General features: G+C 32.7%; 1 protein-coding gene across 4 annotated transcripts in view; it reads left to right on the top strand.

The window, feature by feature from the left end:
- Window positions 1-4643: 4643 nt before the first annotated feature.
- Window positions 4644-15861, top strand: part of LOC118192402 (KN motif and ankyrin repeat domain-containing protein 2-like) — a 68582-nt gene continuing 57364 nt past the window's right edge. For all 4 annotated transcript variants that reach the window (XM_085810977.1, XM_085810976.1, XM_085810975.1 and 1 more), the window contains exons 1-2: window positions 4644-4797; window positions 11594-11678. In XM_085810977.1, the coding sequence (XP_085667103.1) occupies window positions 4754-4797; window positions 11594-11678 (129 nt within the window). In that variant the 5' untranslated portion in view covers window positions 4644-4753. The remainder of the gene's footprint in view (window positions 4798-11593; window positions 11679-15861) is intronic.

The following is a 15861-nucleotide window of genomic DNA, read 5'->3' as shown; positions in this document are numbered from 1 at the left end:
CTTGGTAACTTCGAGAAAATATTCTGTATGAGGTGAGTTAACAAACTCTATTCCCATAGTATACTAAGATGAAAAATTACATTTCCTTTCTTAATTTTCTGGTTCAGCGTGGTAGTGTTATTGAAGTTAAATCTTCCAAACGTGCGAAACGTTATTAAATCAAACAATATAACTATTTAATAAAAATTTATTTCAAAATCTTTACAAGGCAATGTAAAAGATAAATAAGAAAATATTTGAAAATTCAATGATTTGCAGGGCCGTAACGTTAAAAATTGGTAATACTCAAAGTTTTATGGAAACACGATAACACTATAGTCATCCGTAAATAACTTCCACCGAAACTGAAAACTTTATGCACAAAACTTACTTGGAATGCAGAAAAAAAAAAAAAAAAAAAACATTAGAGGATTCAAAATGAAGCCACTTTCCGGAATGAAATGTACAGTATTTCAGGAAGTATTCACTTAACTTCTAACTTGATTGCAATGAGCATATGTGAGACATGAAATGCATTCGGATGCGAAAAGAAAAAAAAAAATAACAAACATTTAACTCTCCGGCAATGAATCAAATTTCATTGGAAATTTAATGGTATGAAAAGCAGAACAATATATCTGAGTAGGAAACCTTGATGATAATATCTGAATAGGTTTGTTTTTTTTAAGGCGAAAAATGCTCACGGCAGTTTCCGTTAGGGCTCAAATGAAGCAGTTTGCTTTTCTGAGTTGGAAAAATTTCACTTTAATTTTTAAGACGAAACATCACCACTGTTATTTCGTCTGTGGTAAAACCCATGTTAATTTTAAAATGTAAGGGAGAAAAAGTTACATTTTAATTTTAAAAAGTCGAAAAAAATTCATTTAGATTTTTTTATGTCGAAACATTTTCACTTTAATTTTTTTAAGAGGAAAATCTTCACTTTTATTTTGTCTATGGGAAAACCCATGTTAAATTCGAAATGTGAGGGGAAAAAGTTACACTTTGATTTTAAAAAGTCGAAAAAAATTCATTTAGATTTTTTTAGGTCGGAAAATATTCACTTTAACGTTTTTAGGGAGAAAAATCTCCACTTTGATTTTGAAAAGTAAAAAAAAATTCATTTAGATTTTTTTAGGTGGAAAAAGTTTCACTTTAATTTTTTTAGGGAGAAAAATCTCCACTTTTATTTTGTCTATGGGAAAACCCATGTTAAATTAAAAATGTAAGGGGAAAAATTTACACTTTGATTTTGAAAAGTCGAAAAAAATTCATTTAAATTTTTTTAGGTCGAAAAAGTTTCACTTTAACTTTTTTAGGGAGAAAAATCTCCACTTTGATTTTGAAAAGTTGAAAAAAATTCATTTAGATTTTTAGGTGGAAAAAGTTTCACTTTAATTTTTTTAGGAAGAAAAAAAAATTTTTATTGGTTACGGTATACTTCCTTCTCGCTCTAACCTTTTTTTTTTTTTTTTTTTTTCTTTTGAGTTGTAAGATTTCTTAACCTGAATCTTCAGAAAATGAAATCATTCTGATTTATCAAATTCCTTCTAAGTGTAGAATATAGTCTTCAAACAGAATATTTTAGTATAAATAAATGCATTATAGACTTCATTAGTTTTCAGGCCCTATTCCTGAAACTGGTTAAGGTTCTTACCCCTGACTTATCCCATTCGGGGACATTTTCAGAAAAAATATTCATTACTAGTTCATGTTTTCCATATTTAGACATTTTTTCCCCTTCTCATATGTTATATTTCACTATTGCTCTTTGGCTTGGTAGGAAGTTTCTTCATGGATATTGCATACCTCTTCTATACGTCTGCGATTGTTCTAATAAATTACATTACCAACTAGTGTAAATAATATCTCTAGATATATAGGTATTCTCTTGAATGTTTGCTTAATATGTAAATTTGTGAAGCATTTCTGTTTGAATACTTGCATTTGAATTTTTCTTTTTAAGATTAATTCACACTAAAATTTATTAAAGGTTCATTTAAGTTACTAATGTTTAACCATAATATGGAGTTCATATCAATATTATGTGTTTTGTATGGTATTTATGCAAAAATGTTTCTCATATCTGTGAAAAATTAAATATCGGATGTACTTAAAGAGCTTAAGTAACGTAATGTCAGTTTGAAATGCGTATCTTCAGTTAAATTGAATATATTGAAGTTACGTTGTATTATTATTTGGAAATTCATGTCAATATTCTCTGTTATGTAGAATTTTATTTGCTATGTATCATAACTTAAAAATCATCCTCAAAAAGCTGTAAGAGTTCAGTGTTTGTCAATTTGAAATGCATATCTTAAGTTAGAAGGAATATATTAAAAAGCTTTGAGACTTGTAAAAATAATGATCATACTCTTTGAAAAAAATTCCGAGCTGAGAAATTTTTATATTCTAAGTAGAGAAAAAGATGACAAAGTTTCGCTTCCGTGACTGAACATTAATTCCATGGCCAGACATCCTTTCGTTTTAGATGTTTTACACAAATATGGCTCTATAGTGAATTTAAAATATTACATTACAATTTGGATATTCTTCTCTGTAGTTAAAAATTCTGTAGCTTGTTAAAAAAATAAGGCTGTGTTAAGTTCAAATATAGCAGTGTTTTTGAAGGTCTGCGGTAAATGGTGGGATCACATTAAGAATCCGGGTGAAGTTTTCACGTGATAGAAATCAAAATTTAAAGTATGTTCGATGATTTAAATACAATGTGTACAAGAAAATCCAAGATTTTTTGTAAAATATTTCAAAGTGTCAATCTGTGTTAGTAATATATCTGAAACCTCCTGCTCAATAAAAAGGAGTGTTCTGAATATATTCATGTAAATGTCTGTAGTGTAAAATAATAAGAAATGAAATGCTGTTGGTACGCATTAAACTTAGGTAAACAATAATAAGAAATTTCATATTGGTTCATATGTATTTGAACTAAACTTGCTAGAGATGTCCATATATTAGTTCAAGCAGATTTTATGTTGTGAAAATTTACTATTTCTGAATTAGAAGGTTTAATTCAAAGTCAGTAGACCTTTAAAAAATCCGTATAAGTCTGTATTTATTTTTAGGAAAAAAAAGAATCAGAAATATTAAGAGGGATGTGTTTTAAAAACATGATAAAGGTTAAATGTAAGGCAAAATGTCTAAGTAGAAAATAGAAAGTTAACATTTTTTGACACATTTCGTGAATCCTTTGAACAGGTATGACATGTGTAAAAGAGAATTCGCGACGTTTTAGTATAGTGTTTCAAAAAGTTAGTATAATACGTTGGGGAGAAAGTTTTGTATATCTTAAGTATTAGTAACGTAAAAAAATAAGAAGGAATATAATATGCTAAGTAAGCTATATGGAAGGAACATCGTACTTATTGGTTTAAATTTGCAGAAAATATTATCCATGAAAGCCTCTATAGGGAAATTATATGCGTGTAAGTTCCAGCTTAAACTTCATAGACAGAGAAATATATATGGAACTTTACGCTTCGAGAAATGGAGGTGTAGCATCAATAAGTATTTAAAACATTGAGAAAAACCTTAAGAGTAAAATAAAAGAAAGAAAAAAGAAATGAGAGAAGAAAATTCATCAAAGAATTAAAAAAATACTTTTATATAAAAGAAAAATTAAAAATTACTTCTTGAAGTAAAATATAGGAAAAAAGACAGAGTTCGTAAAAAAGAAAGAAAAAATCGTATGAAAATAAGTACAGCTTTTGTAAAACAAATAAAGTGAAGAATGTAAAACACGGAAAGGAAAGATTAAACTGAAGAGGAAAAAACCTTTTGTAAAATAAAAAGAGGAAAAAAAATTAAAATTGTGAAAACATATTACTTTTATAAAATCTATTACTTTTGTAAGTTAAACGCAGGGGGAAAAAGGATGTAAAACTTAAAAACGGGGGGGGGGGAAATAGAAAATCTTCTGTTTGTATATAAGAAATATGGTGTGAAAATTAGTACATTTAATTTAACTGCGAGAAGAAAAGAAAAATACGTAAATTATGTTTGTAAGATAAAGAAATGAGAAATTTAAAATAACTTAACCTAAAATAGAAACAAAATAAATTTAAAGTTATGAATTCATTCATTATCGAGGATGTACAAAGGTCTGAGCAAGTTGGAACAGAATTCTCTATGTGCAATCCATCAGCCTCATGCTGGTTTCCGCTGCACAAAGATGAACAAAGAGGATAGATGCGATCGGATAGATAAGATCAAATAATATGATTCACGAGATAAAAGCACAGCTTTGTGTTATCGTCCACGTTTCCCATGCCATAGATGGACAAATAATTGAAATTTACATATAAATAGATGAACTTTTTTCATTAAATATATTAATTATTAAGTCAAATAGTATAATCAGTTAAAAATAATGGTTAATAACTTATTCAGAATCCACGAGAAACAATCAAAAAGCGGCAAGGGGACACTACTGTCCTCTAGCGCCCATTGCTGAACTAAATAGAATGTTCTAGAGATTCTAACATGTATCTGCATGCTGCAATTAGGTTGCGGATTTAGTATGACATCAGAGCGGCGGGGAGTTTTACGTCAATCGATAAACATGTACATGAAACCGGATTACAACACAAACATACTTGCGACTGACGTCTGTGGTGACGTCACGAACAGGATGCGACGCGTCCCTAACACAGCCAACTCTATAATGGCCTTGAAGCGCAAAAGTCACGTGATCAAGATGGTCGATGTATTTTTGTGGTAGTGTGTGGTTGTGAACTCGTGGTCGTGGATTTTTTGGATGTATATTTTGCTATTAAGTGATTTTAAATCACTTATGCTAAGGTAAATAATATTTTTATCTATACTTCGTTTTATACTTTTTTAATTTTTAGATTTATTTGGGAAAATTTGTAGCTGTTCTCAATCCTATTCAAGTATTTCGTTTTAACATAACATCAAATACATTAGTTTGGACGTTTCGCGTAGTGTTGTTTTGAATATTTGTTTGGAATAGTAAATTAGGAATTCCTTGTTTTGATTATTTCTTTCTAATAGCATATTTGACATTCTGTCCCAATAAAAGAAACTTTACCACCACAAACTTTTCAGTCATTAATAACAATTACAGATGCATTCAATTGATTCCATGTTTGTTACAAAAGTATGAAGCTGAATACATATTGTTAGGAAAATTTCAGTGCTCCTGAATCACGTTTTGAAATGTATCGGCAAATGTCAGGTTCAGATTATTAAATAAATGACCTACAATTATTAGAAAATGAGAAGAAGCTTCGTTTTAAAAACAATATTATAATTTCAATCAAATATGAATGTCCCTTTTACCAGATTATGATAAGGATTCTATCTTTACTTTTGCGAATATTAATTGATTATTCAAATTTACTAATTAATGATTTTTTTATAAAATGTTTCTTCTGATATTTTAGCAGTGCTAGTTTATGTTTCAGGTTATGATGCCATGAAAAAATTAAGGGTGATAAAATGCAATATTTGACAGGACTGGTTGCAAAGTATTCATTCAGTAGATACAGCAGATGATATTTTTGGTTTTCTTAAAGAATTAGATAAGGGGGAAATTAAAAATTTTCCATCTGAAGTTACTCTATTAAAATCTTCAATTGTATATTTCTTGTTTGGTGAAATTCTTAAAAACATGGAAAATACATTTCATGCCAGGAAAGCAAATGGATATTTTATATAAGTTATCTTGGATACGATTAGTACACCATACAGTTACTTTAATTTAACAGATTCTTGCACTTGTGGAATGACTTTACAAACTCGGTTAGAAAATATGTTTGATAACTTGTAAAATAATGTTAAATAATTATGCAAAATATAAAATGTTCATATAAAAATGTTAAAAAATTTAATTAATTTCAGTTAATAACTCAATTGTTTATTTTGATTTATGCTTTGTTTCTGCATAGATTATGTATAATATGTAGCATGTATGTATATGGTACAGCTTCAAGTTTTATGAATTTATTTTTAATAGTGGAATAGACCTGTAATTTGGAGAAATCACTTTAAAAAAAAACCAAGCCTAATCACTTACCTCTTGGATGGTTTGGAAAAAGTGATTTTGATTGGAATTTGATTTAAATTGGAACTAGTACAAATAGATGGCTGTCCTTTTTTATGAATGCAATTAGCATTTAGTTCTTTGATATTATCTTGAAAGATTTATTTATAGTACAACATGCATGTAAGTTCATCTATATATTCAAATTTTCTAGCATTTAAGGAATTTTAATTCATTTTCCTGTTTTGATAAAATTGAGATATGCAGATTTTATTAGTGAATGGAGTGAAGAGAGATGACTATGGGTATTTGTCTTCTAAAAATTTATATAACTGATGCGATGGTAGCGGCATGGAGTTTTACAAAATAATTCTTCCCTTAATATTTATTTTACTAGTATGAAAATCTAAAATTTACATACATAAATCTATTGAATTCCCCCCCCCCCCCATGTGGATTTTATATTATTTTGACAATAAATTTGATTCAGATTACGTAAATGGATTTCATTTTTTTTTTATCAAAATTACACAAATGAAGTTCGCATGTGGTGATTCTCAATGATATTTTTAGTTACATAAACGAAGTACAAATTGTTTTAAAAATTATTGAAGATATACATTTTTACCGCCTTTAAAATATTGCAGTATGAAAAATTTAATATAAATCATACGACCTACTCACGTTTATTAATTTATATTTATTCTAAGACAAACTATTATTTCGGTAAACTTTAATTCCGGGATTATGGTAAAGAGAAAGAGATCGACTATTTCGATCACGTGACCTTCCGAAACTGATTTCGCTTCAAGGCCATGATACAGTCAGCTGTGGTCCCTAATTGGTGACGTAGCAACCAGCTGGTGGCCCTCTGTAAATTCCCCCTCGTGCGCCACACAGTCCCAGCGCCACAGCGCCACATGGCTCCAAACCGGTGTTTTATACCTACTTGTGTTATTAATATTTGATAACAAGCGAACCCTTTATAAATCGCCTCAGTGAATCAGAGAAATCACTTATTATTTAATCATAGAAACATACGCCTAACCCTTAATATCGTATGAAAATTGCTTTTAAATCGAAATGGTAGAAATGAAATTTCTTACCTTGCTAATAGGTTTCAAAATAACTCTACTGAATTTCATTTCAAAGGTACTATTCAAAAGAATAAAGCTCTGTTCAGCGCGATTCAAACTTCAAAATGAATTAAATAAATAGACCACGAGAAACTCCCAGTTATTGGCTCGTAACATTTAGATGATAGTGAGCCATATCTTCCTGCATAACACCTTACGACAGTATAGTCACTTGTATGTTTAAATATCAAATTAGGTAATTTTTGCTTTGGTTGATTGAAAGATCATAAACTCACGACTAGTTTGAGCTGTACATTTCAGTAGGCTCTATTGAAATACCCCCTCCCGAATTTGCCCTCTCTTTTCTCCGAAATACGCGGTCTGCTAGAATTTGCTTCTTTACATCGAGTTAATTGTTAACATTTTGGCCGAAGGGCTACATTAGGAATTAAACACAGTGGGCTCCAAATTAAATTAATATTGTTAGATATAAATTTCTAAGATCAAGGGATTCCAGAGAAATTATAAGTGAAATTTTCATAAAATTTCTAGTTATAATACTTTATTTCTAGTAATAATAAGGTATTAATCTAGTCAGGTAGTAATTTTACAGTGGATAATTTTAAATCTACAGAGAATAATCAGAATATTTGATCGCAAAATGTTTTTACTGCAATTCATGATGATTTTTGCTTGCTCATATATGTAGGTTGATGAAAAAGTTTTTTTTTCTAACCAAATATTTAAATTTGTTGAATTCGACAGATTTAAGAGAATTTTCAAATTTAGACACTTCTAGACGATAGTAAAATTTCCATAAATCAGCTCACTTTGCAGTCCTGGGGTTAGTAGACCTTTTTAGGTTGCTTTTGAATTGACGTTTTTGAGTTGATACTCTGTAAGAACGGTTCAAGGGCAACGGTATAAATAAGTTAACTCTTTCGCATCGAGAGACGACCAAATCTGTTTTCAACAAACATCGAAAACGCCCGTGTTTACGAATTTGTCTTGGAATAGTTTTCCTTTCCCCCTTGCTGCTCTTGGAGGTTTTTCTGCGGTTTCTTCCATTGTGTGCAGTTTCACCTTAGGGCCAGATTGCACCTGCGAACTTCATTGCACCTGCGAACGTCAATAGCTTTCCGTATTTCTCCTTTATTTGCTTCAAAAGAATGATTGACATGTCTTTTAACAACTTGCGAAACCAATGAGCCATACACTAACGTGGAGGGGAAAGAACTAGGTAGAAAATAAACGAGGCGTTGGGGCGGTTTGCCGTTGCCTGAATGAACGGGCGTTACGGGCGACTTCGATGCGAAAGAGTTAAAGAAAAAAGAGTTTGTATGCAAATTTAGACATGGAAATGAGTACTAGAGTCCAATTTATACTTAAGATATCGGCATGAAGATACAAGCTAGCAAATTTTTAATGACATTCAAAAGGCATGCCTAAAAACTGAAAAGCTGAGGAAAAATTATTTAAATATGCTGTATAGACCATCAAGCGTTTTATTTTGGAGCAGAAGACGTGAAAACTGTGCAATGATTGCGAAATTCGAGCTCTGGATCTTCGATTCTAACCAGACTGCAATTACACAACGAAGATACGGGGTAAAAAAGGAAAAAAATACATTACAATTCTTTAAAAGATTTGGTTTTTACATGGAAGATGTCCCTTAATTAAATTTTAATCCAAAAGAAATATATGTCTACTGGAAATGCCATGCAATTGAAATGCTAGCACAGCAATAAGAGAAACAGATTCATAGCCTAAAACAAGCAGACAAATAAGAAAAATCTCATAAGTATTAAGCGAAATTTTAAAATTCCTATGTATAACGATAGCTCGATAAAGACATGTTTTGTGATCCAGAAATAAAGATGTATTAGTAATGAAGGCGCTGCTGATAAAAAAAGGGTTCGCCTTTTTCCTGAAAACGCTTTTTGATGATAATAATGCCAAGCCTTCTCATTGATTTCTATATTACCAATGAAATGATTGCTTTAAAGCTCTTTTTCTTTCATGTCGTCTTATTGACGCTTTCGTTGCATTAAGAAGTCTTAATAGCAAAGAGATGCATTTACTGTAGGACAGATAGTCATTTACGAAAAAGATTTTCTAAGACTAATATTTCAGTACAGAAAAGGTATGGGGATTGGGGAAAAACTGTTGATTTTTCACTCAAAATTGTACTGTAGAAGTAAGGAATGACACTGTAAGCAATTCACGAATTAAAAAGCTCATATTTTTATGGTAAAGATACTATTGGTTAAGAAGTAATATCAAAAGACCTCATAATTTCTCCTAGTTGTAAGAAAGTACCCGACGAAATTTGAAGTAGTATTTGAAGAAAGACAGAGACGTTGAAATGTGCAAGAATTTATCAGACCGAGAAATTCTAAATTCAAGATAAAGCTGTAGAGGAACTGGAGGAAGAATGTGGATATAAAAAGTAAATTAAGAAGGCTAAATCGCAGTGGAGTATTGGAATGTGTAGTAGCAGAAAAACTGTTAAACTAAATAGAGAGTTTACTAACCGACGGTAGAAATCTTGCTAAAAGCATGCAGGAGCGCTTAACTCCCATTTTAAAGGGAGAAAGGAATATTTTTAAGACTTTCCGTCCCATATAATCACTGACGTTCTTTTGTTATTGTTTACTAGAAATGGTCTGACCGTTTGTTGTACTCTTTGATTGCTAATATTTTCCATGCAGTATTTAAAAAACAGGAGACTACAACAAAATATTATGAAACCGTGAAATAAACCAACGAATGTTGTCAAAACTGAATACATTTTTCTGTAAATGGATTGTTTTTTCTCCTGTGTGCAAAATCATCACAGAAATCTGCTAAATAAGGAAAGATTGCATAGGGTCAAACAAAATAAATTCGAACTAAATACAGTATAACAACGTTATTTAACACTCCAAAAGCTCATGGTAAAAGGTAAATTTTCAACTTGAACTCTGGACTCGTACTAACAAAAATCAAAACTTACCTAAGTTTCTACGTCAACTTGCTTTGTTGATCATTCGCCAAACCCCAGCAACTGCTATTCGAATGAATACTGATGGCAGTAAAGATGATTGCAGCTATTGCGGTGGTGAAATGTTCATAAAGGCCCCTGACTACTCACTTATATTTAGGATTAAGAATCCAGATTTCTGCTCTGTATTTATTTTAGCTAACAGCTATTGATGCGGCATTCAACGCTATAACATCTGTAACATCAACTGCAAATATCTGGATTTTATCAGACAGTCATGGTGCTGTCCAGCACACATTAACTGCAATAAGCCTGGCGACAAAATACTAATTTCAGCACCTAATACTCTTAAACAAAACTTTCTCAACAGCGGAAAATCTACTTGCAATGGATCTCTTATGACATTGGCCGTTTAGGCAATGAAATCGCAAATCTTTTGGCCAAGGAGAGAGTAACTGACGTGTCGATTTCAGATCACTCTTTGGCTTTCTCTGAAATCTGATCCAAGACAGAAACCTCAAATCAGCAGCTATGAAAAATCCCTCCGATTCAGCCTTGGTACGAGGCAGGCTGTAGGTGGTGCCCTTGCCGTAAAGACTGATTGAGTCATTTAGTCCACCATTAGTAGTCTCGCAAGTGGACACAACATGTTTCTCTCATTTGGAGATGGGCAAAAGACGTATCTGAAGTGCAACAAACTGCAACACTGTGCAGCCTCTCCTGATCAGATATTGAACTCTGTAAGTCTTGATAGGATTGATATTATTATCAGTCATCTTCTTGTTTACGATTTTTTGAAGATTCTTGCGCTCGTGGACTTTGTCTAGTTTGTGGCTAGATCTTGTGGAATAAGACAACAACAGCAGCATTCCAAAAACAACCGAAATAATAATTCTCACAAAAACTAATAAAAAAGACCTTCTCTAAAGGAAATTTTAAGAAAAATTTTAAATTTCAAAGAAAATTTGAAAAACAAACTTAATTAAGTATAATGAAACAAAAATAAAACTGAATTTCATTTTAAATTTTACCTTATTTTAATCAGGCAATTTATTCTCTTTAAAAGGATATTAAAATTTGTAACGTTCATTTAAAAATTTCTGAAGACTTGGTTTTTCACTACAGCAGACATTATCACCTGAGTGGCCTGTATAACTGAGAATTTAAAAAAAAAAAAAAAATCAAATTCTTTTTTTTGCATTTTACAAGGATGGAAAATATAAAATGATAAAAAGGATGTAGGAGTAATAAAATTTTCCATCAGAAATTTTAACATAACATTTGAATTTTCTGCTTACCATACAATAATTTAAATAAGTTACATATGTGATGCTAAAATGATTGTTTAAAGATTGTTTAAACAAATTGTTGTTTGAAATTCAAATGAATGTCTAACTATATTTTAACTTTTATGATGTAAGAAAAATGCTTAGAAATGCTCAGAAAATTATTTAATACAAATTCTTTATCTGCATTTAAAAATGTAAATGCCAGCAAAGAAATACTTTTTTCCCATGTTAAATTTTTTTTCAGATTAAAAACTATCGAAATCGACACCGCTTGTGAAGTGATGAATTATCATCTGCTGAGTCTAACCCCCATTGACAGAAATTTACTTGTAAGTATTTGTATCAAATCACTTAATATATTTGCATGCAAAATTATCTGCTTAAAAAAATCTTTACTTATTTGTGTGAAAGGACATAGTTTATCTACCATAACACATCTATGATCATAGCTAATTTGCATACTTTTAAGAAGATTCACATTACTTGATAAACGAAACATTGTTAAATAGTGGAAAATATGACATTGTTAAATAGTGGAAAAATATGAAGAAAATTCTCACACAGACAGAGAATATATTGCTAAATAAGAAATTTTGAAAACGATACTGTAATGCAGTAAAGTGAACGAATGTATAGGATGATTAAGAGGCAGAAAAACCACTCCTTTGGGAGATAAAAATAGCAGTTCTACTCTATAGAGATTCAGTTAGCCTTCAAAATAAAAGTCTTGAAATACCCGTATGACCACAAAATTTCCACTATTCGCCACAGCTTTATTTCTCTTGTGGCAGGTCAATCAAACGACATCTAATTACATCTCACAAACATCCAAATGGAAAGAGATCTAGAGATTGCTGTTGCCAAGGAAGCACATGGATAATTTTCAAAGCTTGCATGCTGCTGTCTGTTGTGTGTAAAGCTTGCATGTGTGTCTGTTGTGTGTTGCGTTATTGTTGAAAAACAGCATTTTGTGACTTCTGGAGTCAAGGCAGTGCAATAGGCTGTAACATTGCACCTACGTATCTGTGAGCTCTCACTGCAGTTCTAATGTTAACTAGAAGTGACCAGTTTTTGATGCTGACAGCATACTAAACAATGATGCCACACTAATGAGCAATATTATGTTTAAGAAAAACAGAATAATTATGCAAACTCTCTTCCACGTCGAATTGTACATCGCCTTCATAACCTCACCCTGTGAATATTATTAAAAAGATAGAACCGGAATTTATCACTAAACATTCCAGTGTGCCATTAATTATACCAAGAGGCTCACTGTCGACGCACAGTAATCCTTCACGTTGGTGGACAATTGAAGGGCTTGATTGCAGACCACTTTGGAACAATTTGTGGAAAACTGATTTTGCTGATATCGTAGGAACAAAGCTCCCTGTAAACTCTGCACAATTCGGGACGAAGTGAATTTTTAGCGCACTTGTTGCATGCCATTGGATGCGTTGATTCAAATGTTCCGTATAGATGCCCTGTAGCCTTAAACGATTCGCATTCCCTTCATTAATCCATCACTTTTAAATCCCATGCATAGTCGACCAGTATCTAGTGTGTTTCTGTTGCAGTGTGCTGGTATGATCAACAGAAGACATGTGACGGAAAACGGGGACACCGATACATCGCCGTCACCTTTTACTGTTAGACAGCTATAGTAGTATGTTTCCCTATGTACTTGAATATGCTTTGTGCTGTAGTTTGACAAAGAATGCATAACAGTGATTGTGAGTTTGATGCATATGAACTACATATTGCTATGGGAGAATATGTGTAACTGCGTAATGCAGGAATTATGTAACAGCACATAGATCCAGCCACTGTGCTACGAGAAAGCCCAGAATAGCCTTGATCTTTCAGAGAAATGTATTGTTTGATAGTGGAGTTGTTGGTACTAAAGTTTGTTATTTGTCTGAGGCTGGATGTCAGTGGTGAGCTCTCATGTAATGTCTGTAAGTGCTTGTACTAGCGTAGATACACTGATCTGTACCATTTAGTCAGTGTTTATGAAACAGAAATGGGTCATAACCTACAATACAGCGTATTAGGTCTGTTATGGAAGTATATTTTTTGCTGCTACTAGAGAAAAGAACAAATAGGTTATAAGGTATTTCTCCCACCTTCTTAGCATGCCTTCGTGGTGTAATGGTTAGCACACTTGGCACCTATTCGAGAGGTCCGAGATTCGAATCACGGCAAGGGCACTGCACATTTTTCATCTACTTTCTATTACTTTCTATATTCACCTACTATTTGTATATATTTCTATATTCCTCTACTATTTCTGTCGCCTCCTTTGGTAGTGTATATCCGCTTACTTTCTTCCTCGATTTTTACTCAGTTCCTCGATTTCCGGCGTATGCCTTTATCCAGTGCAGATAAAAATTAAAGTGTTTTGAAGCATCGTAGGTTCCTATGATTATTACTGATGGTACAAATATGGTGGACTGGATTTAGGATGGCATGAAGTATTGAGACTGTCGCTGCAGATTCGGCATTGTACTTATCTAGTGGTCATTGTATGGGTTGTCACTGCTACTGAGTGAATTTTATTGTTGCATGATGGATGGGCATCCAGTATGTGAGATTCTTCTTATTAATGCACTGAACAAAGCAAAATATACTGTCTTTAACCTGATGAATTTGTGTAGTACTGGCATTTCGTATTACGTGTGGTGAGCTGTTGTTGCAGGTGTATATGTCAACTGCAGACCCCTCCTGTAACGGCGGGATGAATATGCAGGTTGTTATTCGATGCTTCATATACATATTGGCAAAACGAAGCAAAATGTAGGCTTAAAATAAAATTCCTTGTTAAATTGCCAGTTTCACAAAAATTGCTTCGGAAACATTTTCGAGATACCTCTTCAATTAGCGTTTATTCCGAATGATAAAATAACTTTGAAACGAATTTCCTTACCAGAAAAGCAATGACATTTTCTATACTTTTATCTAAGCAACTGCTGCCCAAGCAGGAGAGTAGTTAGTGACTCTGACTGCCGTACCGAAGGGCCCGGGTTTGTATCCCAGAGAAGACATGGATATCAATTGTATGTCCCTTCATAGGAGGTAACGGTGGCCGCCTATTAGATAACTCTGTAATAAAGATCCTATTAGATAAGTCCTGTTCGGTAATAGTCCTCTAATGCTGTTGTGTGTTGTCCACTCTAGCGGCAATTCCAAGCTTAGTCTTTGAACTCACATACATAAGTACCTCCGTAATAAAATGATAACAGCTCCTGGCTTTAGTAGTTACGATAGCCTAAAATGGTTAGTGCCCGCCATTTAAAAAAAATCTCGTGAGCAACTTGAATATCATTTACATAGATCATAGAGATACGCATTCCTAGCAATCCGCACAATGTTATTGCATTATAGACATAATACCTTCATTATGTTCCTTTACTCTGTCAGATAGTGTATTTGTTAGCCTTAATACTGCTATATAAATAACCCACTCAGCAACTAGAAGGAACGATAATTATGAAAGAAAATTAATAAATTTTCAGTTGGAAAAAATATCATTCTTGTAACGCCTATATAGATAGGTATCTTTTATTCTTCACCAGCGAATAAATAGATAAATAAAAAATACAGATGACTTAAATTGGGGGGGGGGATATATTTTATCATTCATTTCAATGTACACTGCCCTCCAAAAGTTAAGGAACAGCATGTTTTCTAAAGCTCACTATTACAAAAATGTCAGTAAGATCTAAATTTACAGTTTATGTGCATGAAAGTTAGGAAGTTTAAGAAATTATATGCAAAAACAATAGCTATCACTTTTATTTAATAGAAGTGAATATTTATGTAGGAGTTGAAGAAAAATGGAAGATTGTAGGTTTTTTCCACGTGTGTTGATCTTCAACTGTTACTAGCAGTTCGTTGAAAATATCCTGGAAAGTCTATTAACATCCAGTAAAAGTCGTTTGTCCGATTTGTTGAGGTGGTGCTCGATCGGATGGATGGAAATGAGGATGTCACAAGCTGATGCTACTAGACATCGAAATGTGTCTCGTAGTGTGGTCTACAGACTATAAAATCGGTTTGAATCCGAGGATTTTGTGTCTAGAAGACATGTCCCAGGCAGACCAAGAGTTACACCTGTGTGAGACCGTTACTTAGCTCTTTCGGCCTGAAGGAAGAGCAACATTACTGCGCCTTAGCTCATGGTAGATCATTTAGTGGCAACAGGAACAAGAATCTCAGCTACTAAGGTGTGCAGACGCCTGCACAATACAGGTATGTATGTATGACAACCAGTTGTGTCCCCTTGACCTGAGCACACGGAAGTGTCTGTTTATGTTGGGCAAGAAAACACATCTCCTAGACCAGTCAGCAGTGGTCATCTTTCCTCTTCACAGACGAGTCCAGGACGCCTATTCTATGATCACTGGATCTGTCTACAACTTGAGCGAACAATATTGACTCAAAAGAACCGGTATGGACAGCCATCACAACTTATCGGAGAAAGCCATTCTGTGGTCCTCAGTTGGAGGGCGG

Source organism: Stegodyphus dumicola, chromosome 2, assembly GCF_044657685.1.
Source record: "Stegodyphus dumicola isolate Sdum_Otavi_A_Nest chromosome 2, ASM4465768v1".
NCBI lineage: Eukaryota > Metazoa > Arthropoda > Arachnida > Araneae > Eresidae > Stegodyphus > Stegodyphus dumicola.
This window is presented reverse-complemented; position numbering and strand designations above follow the sequence as displayed.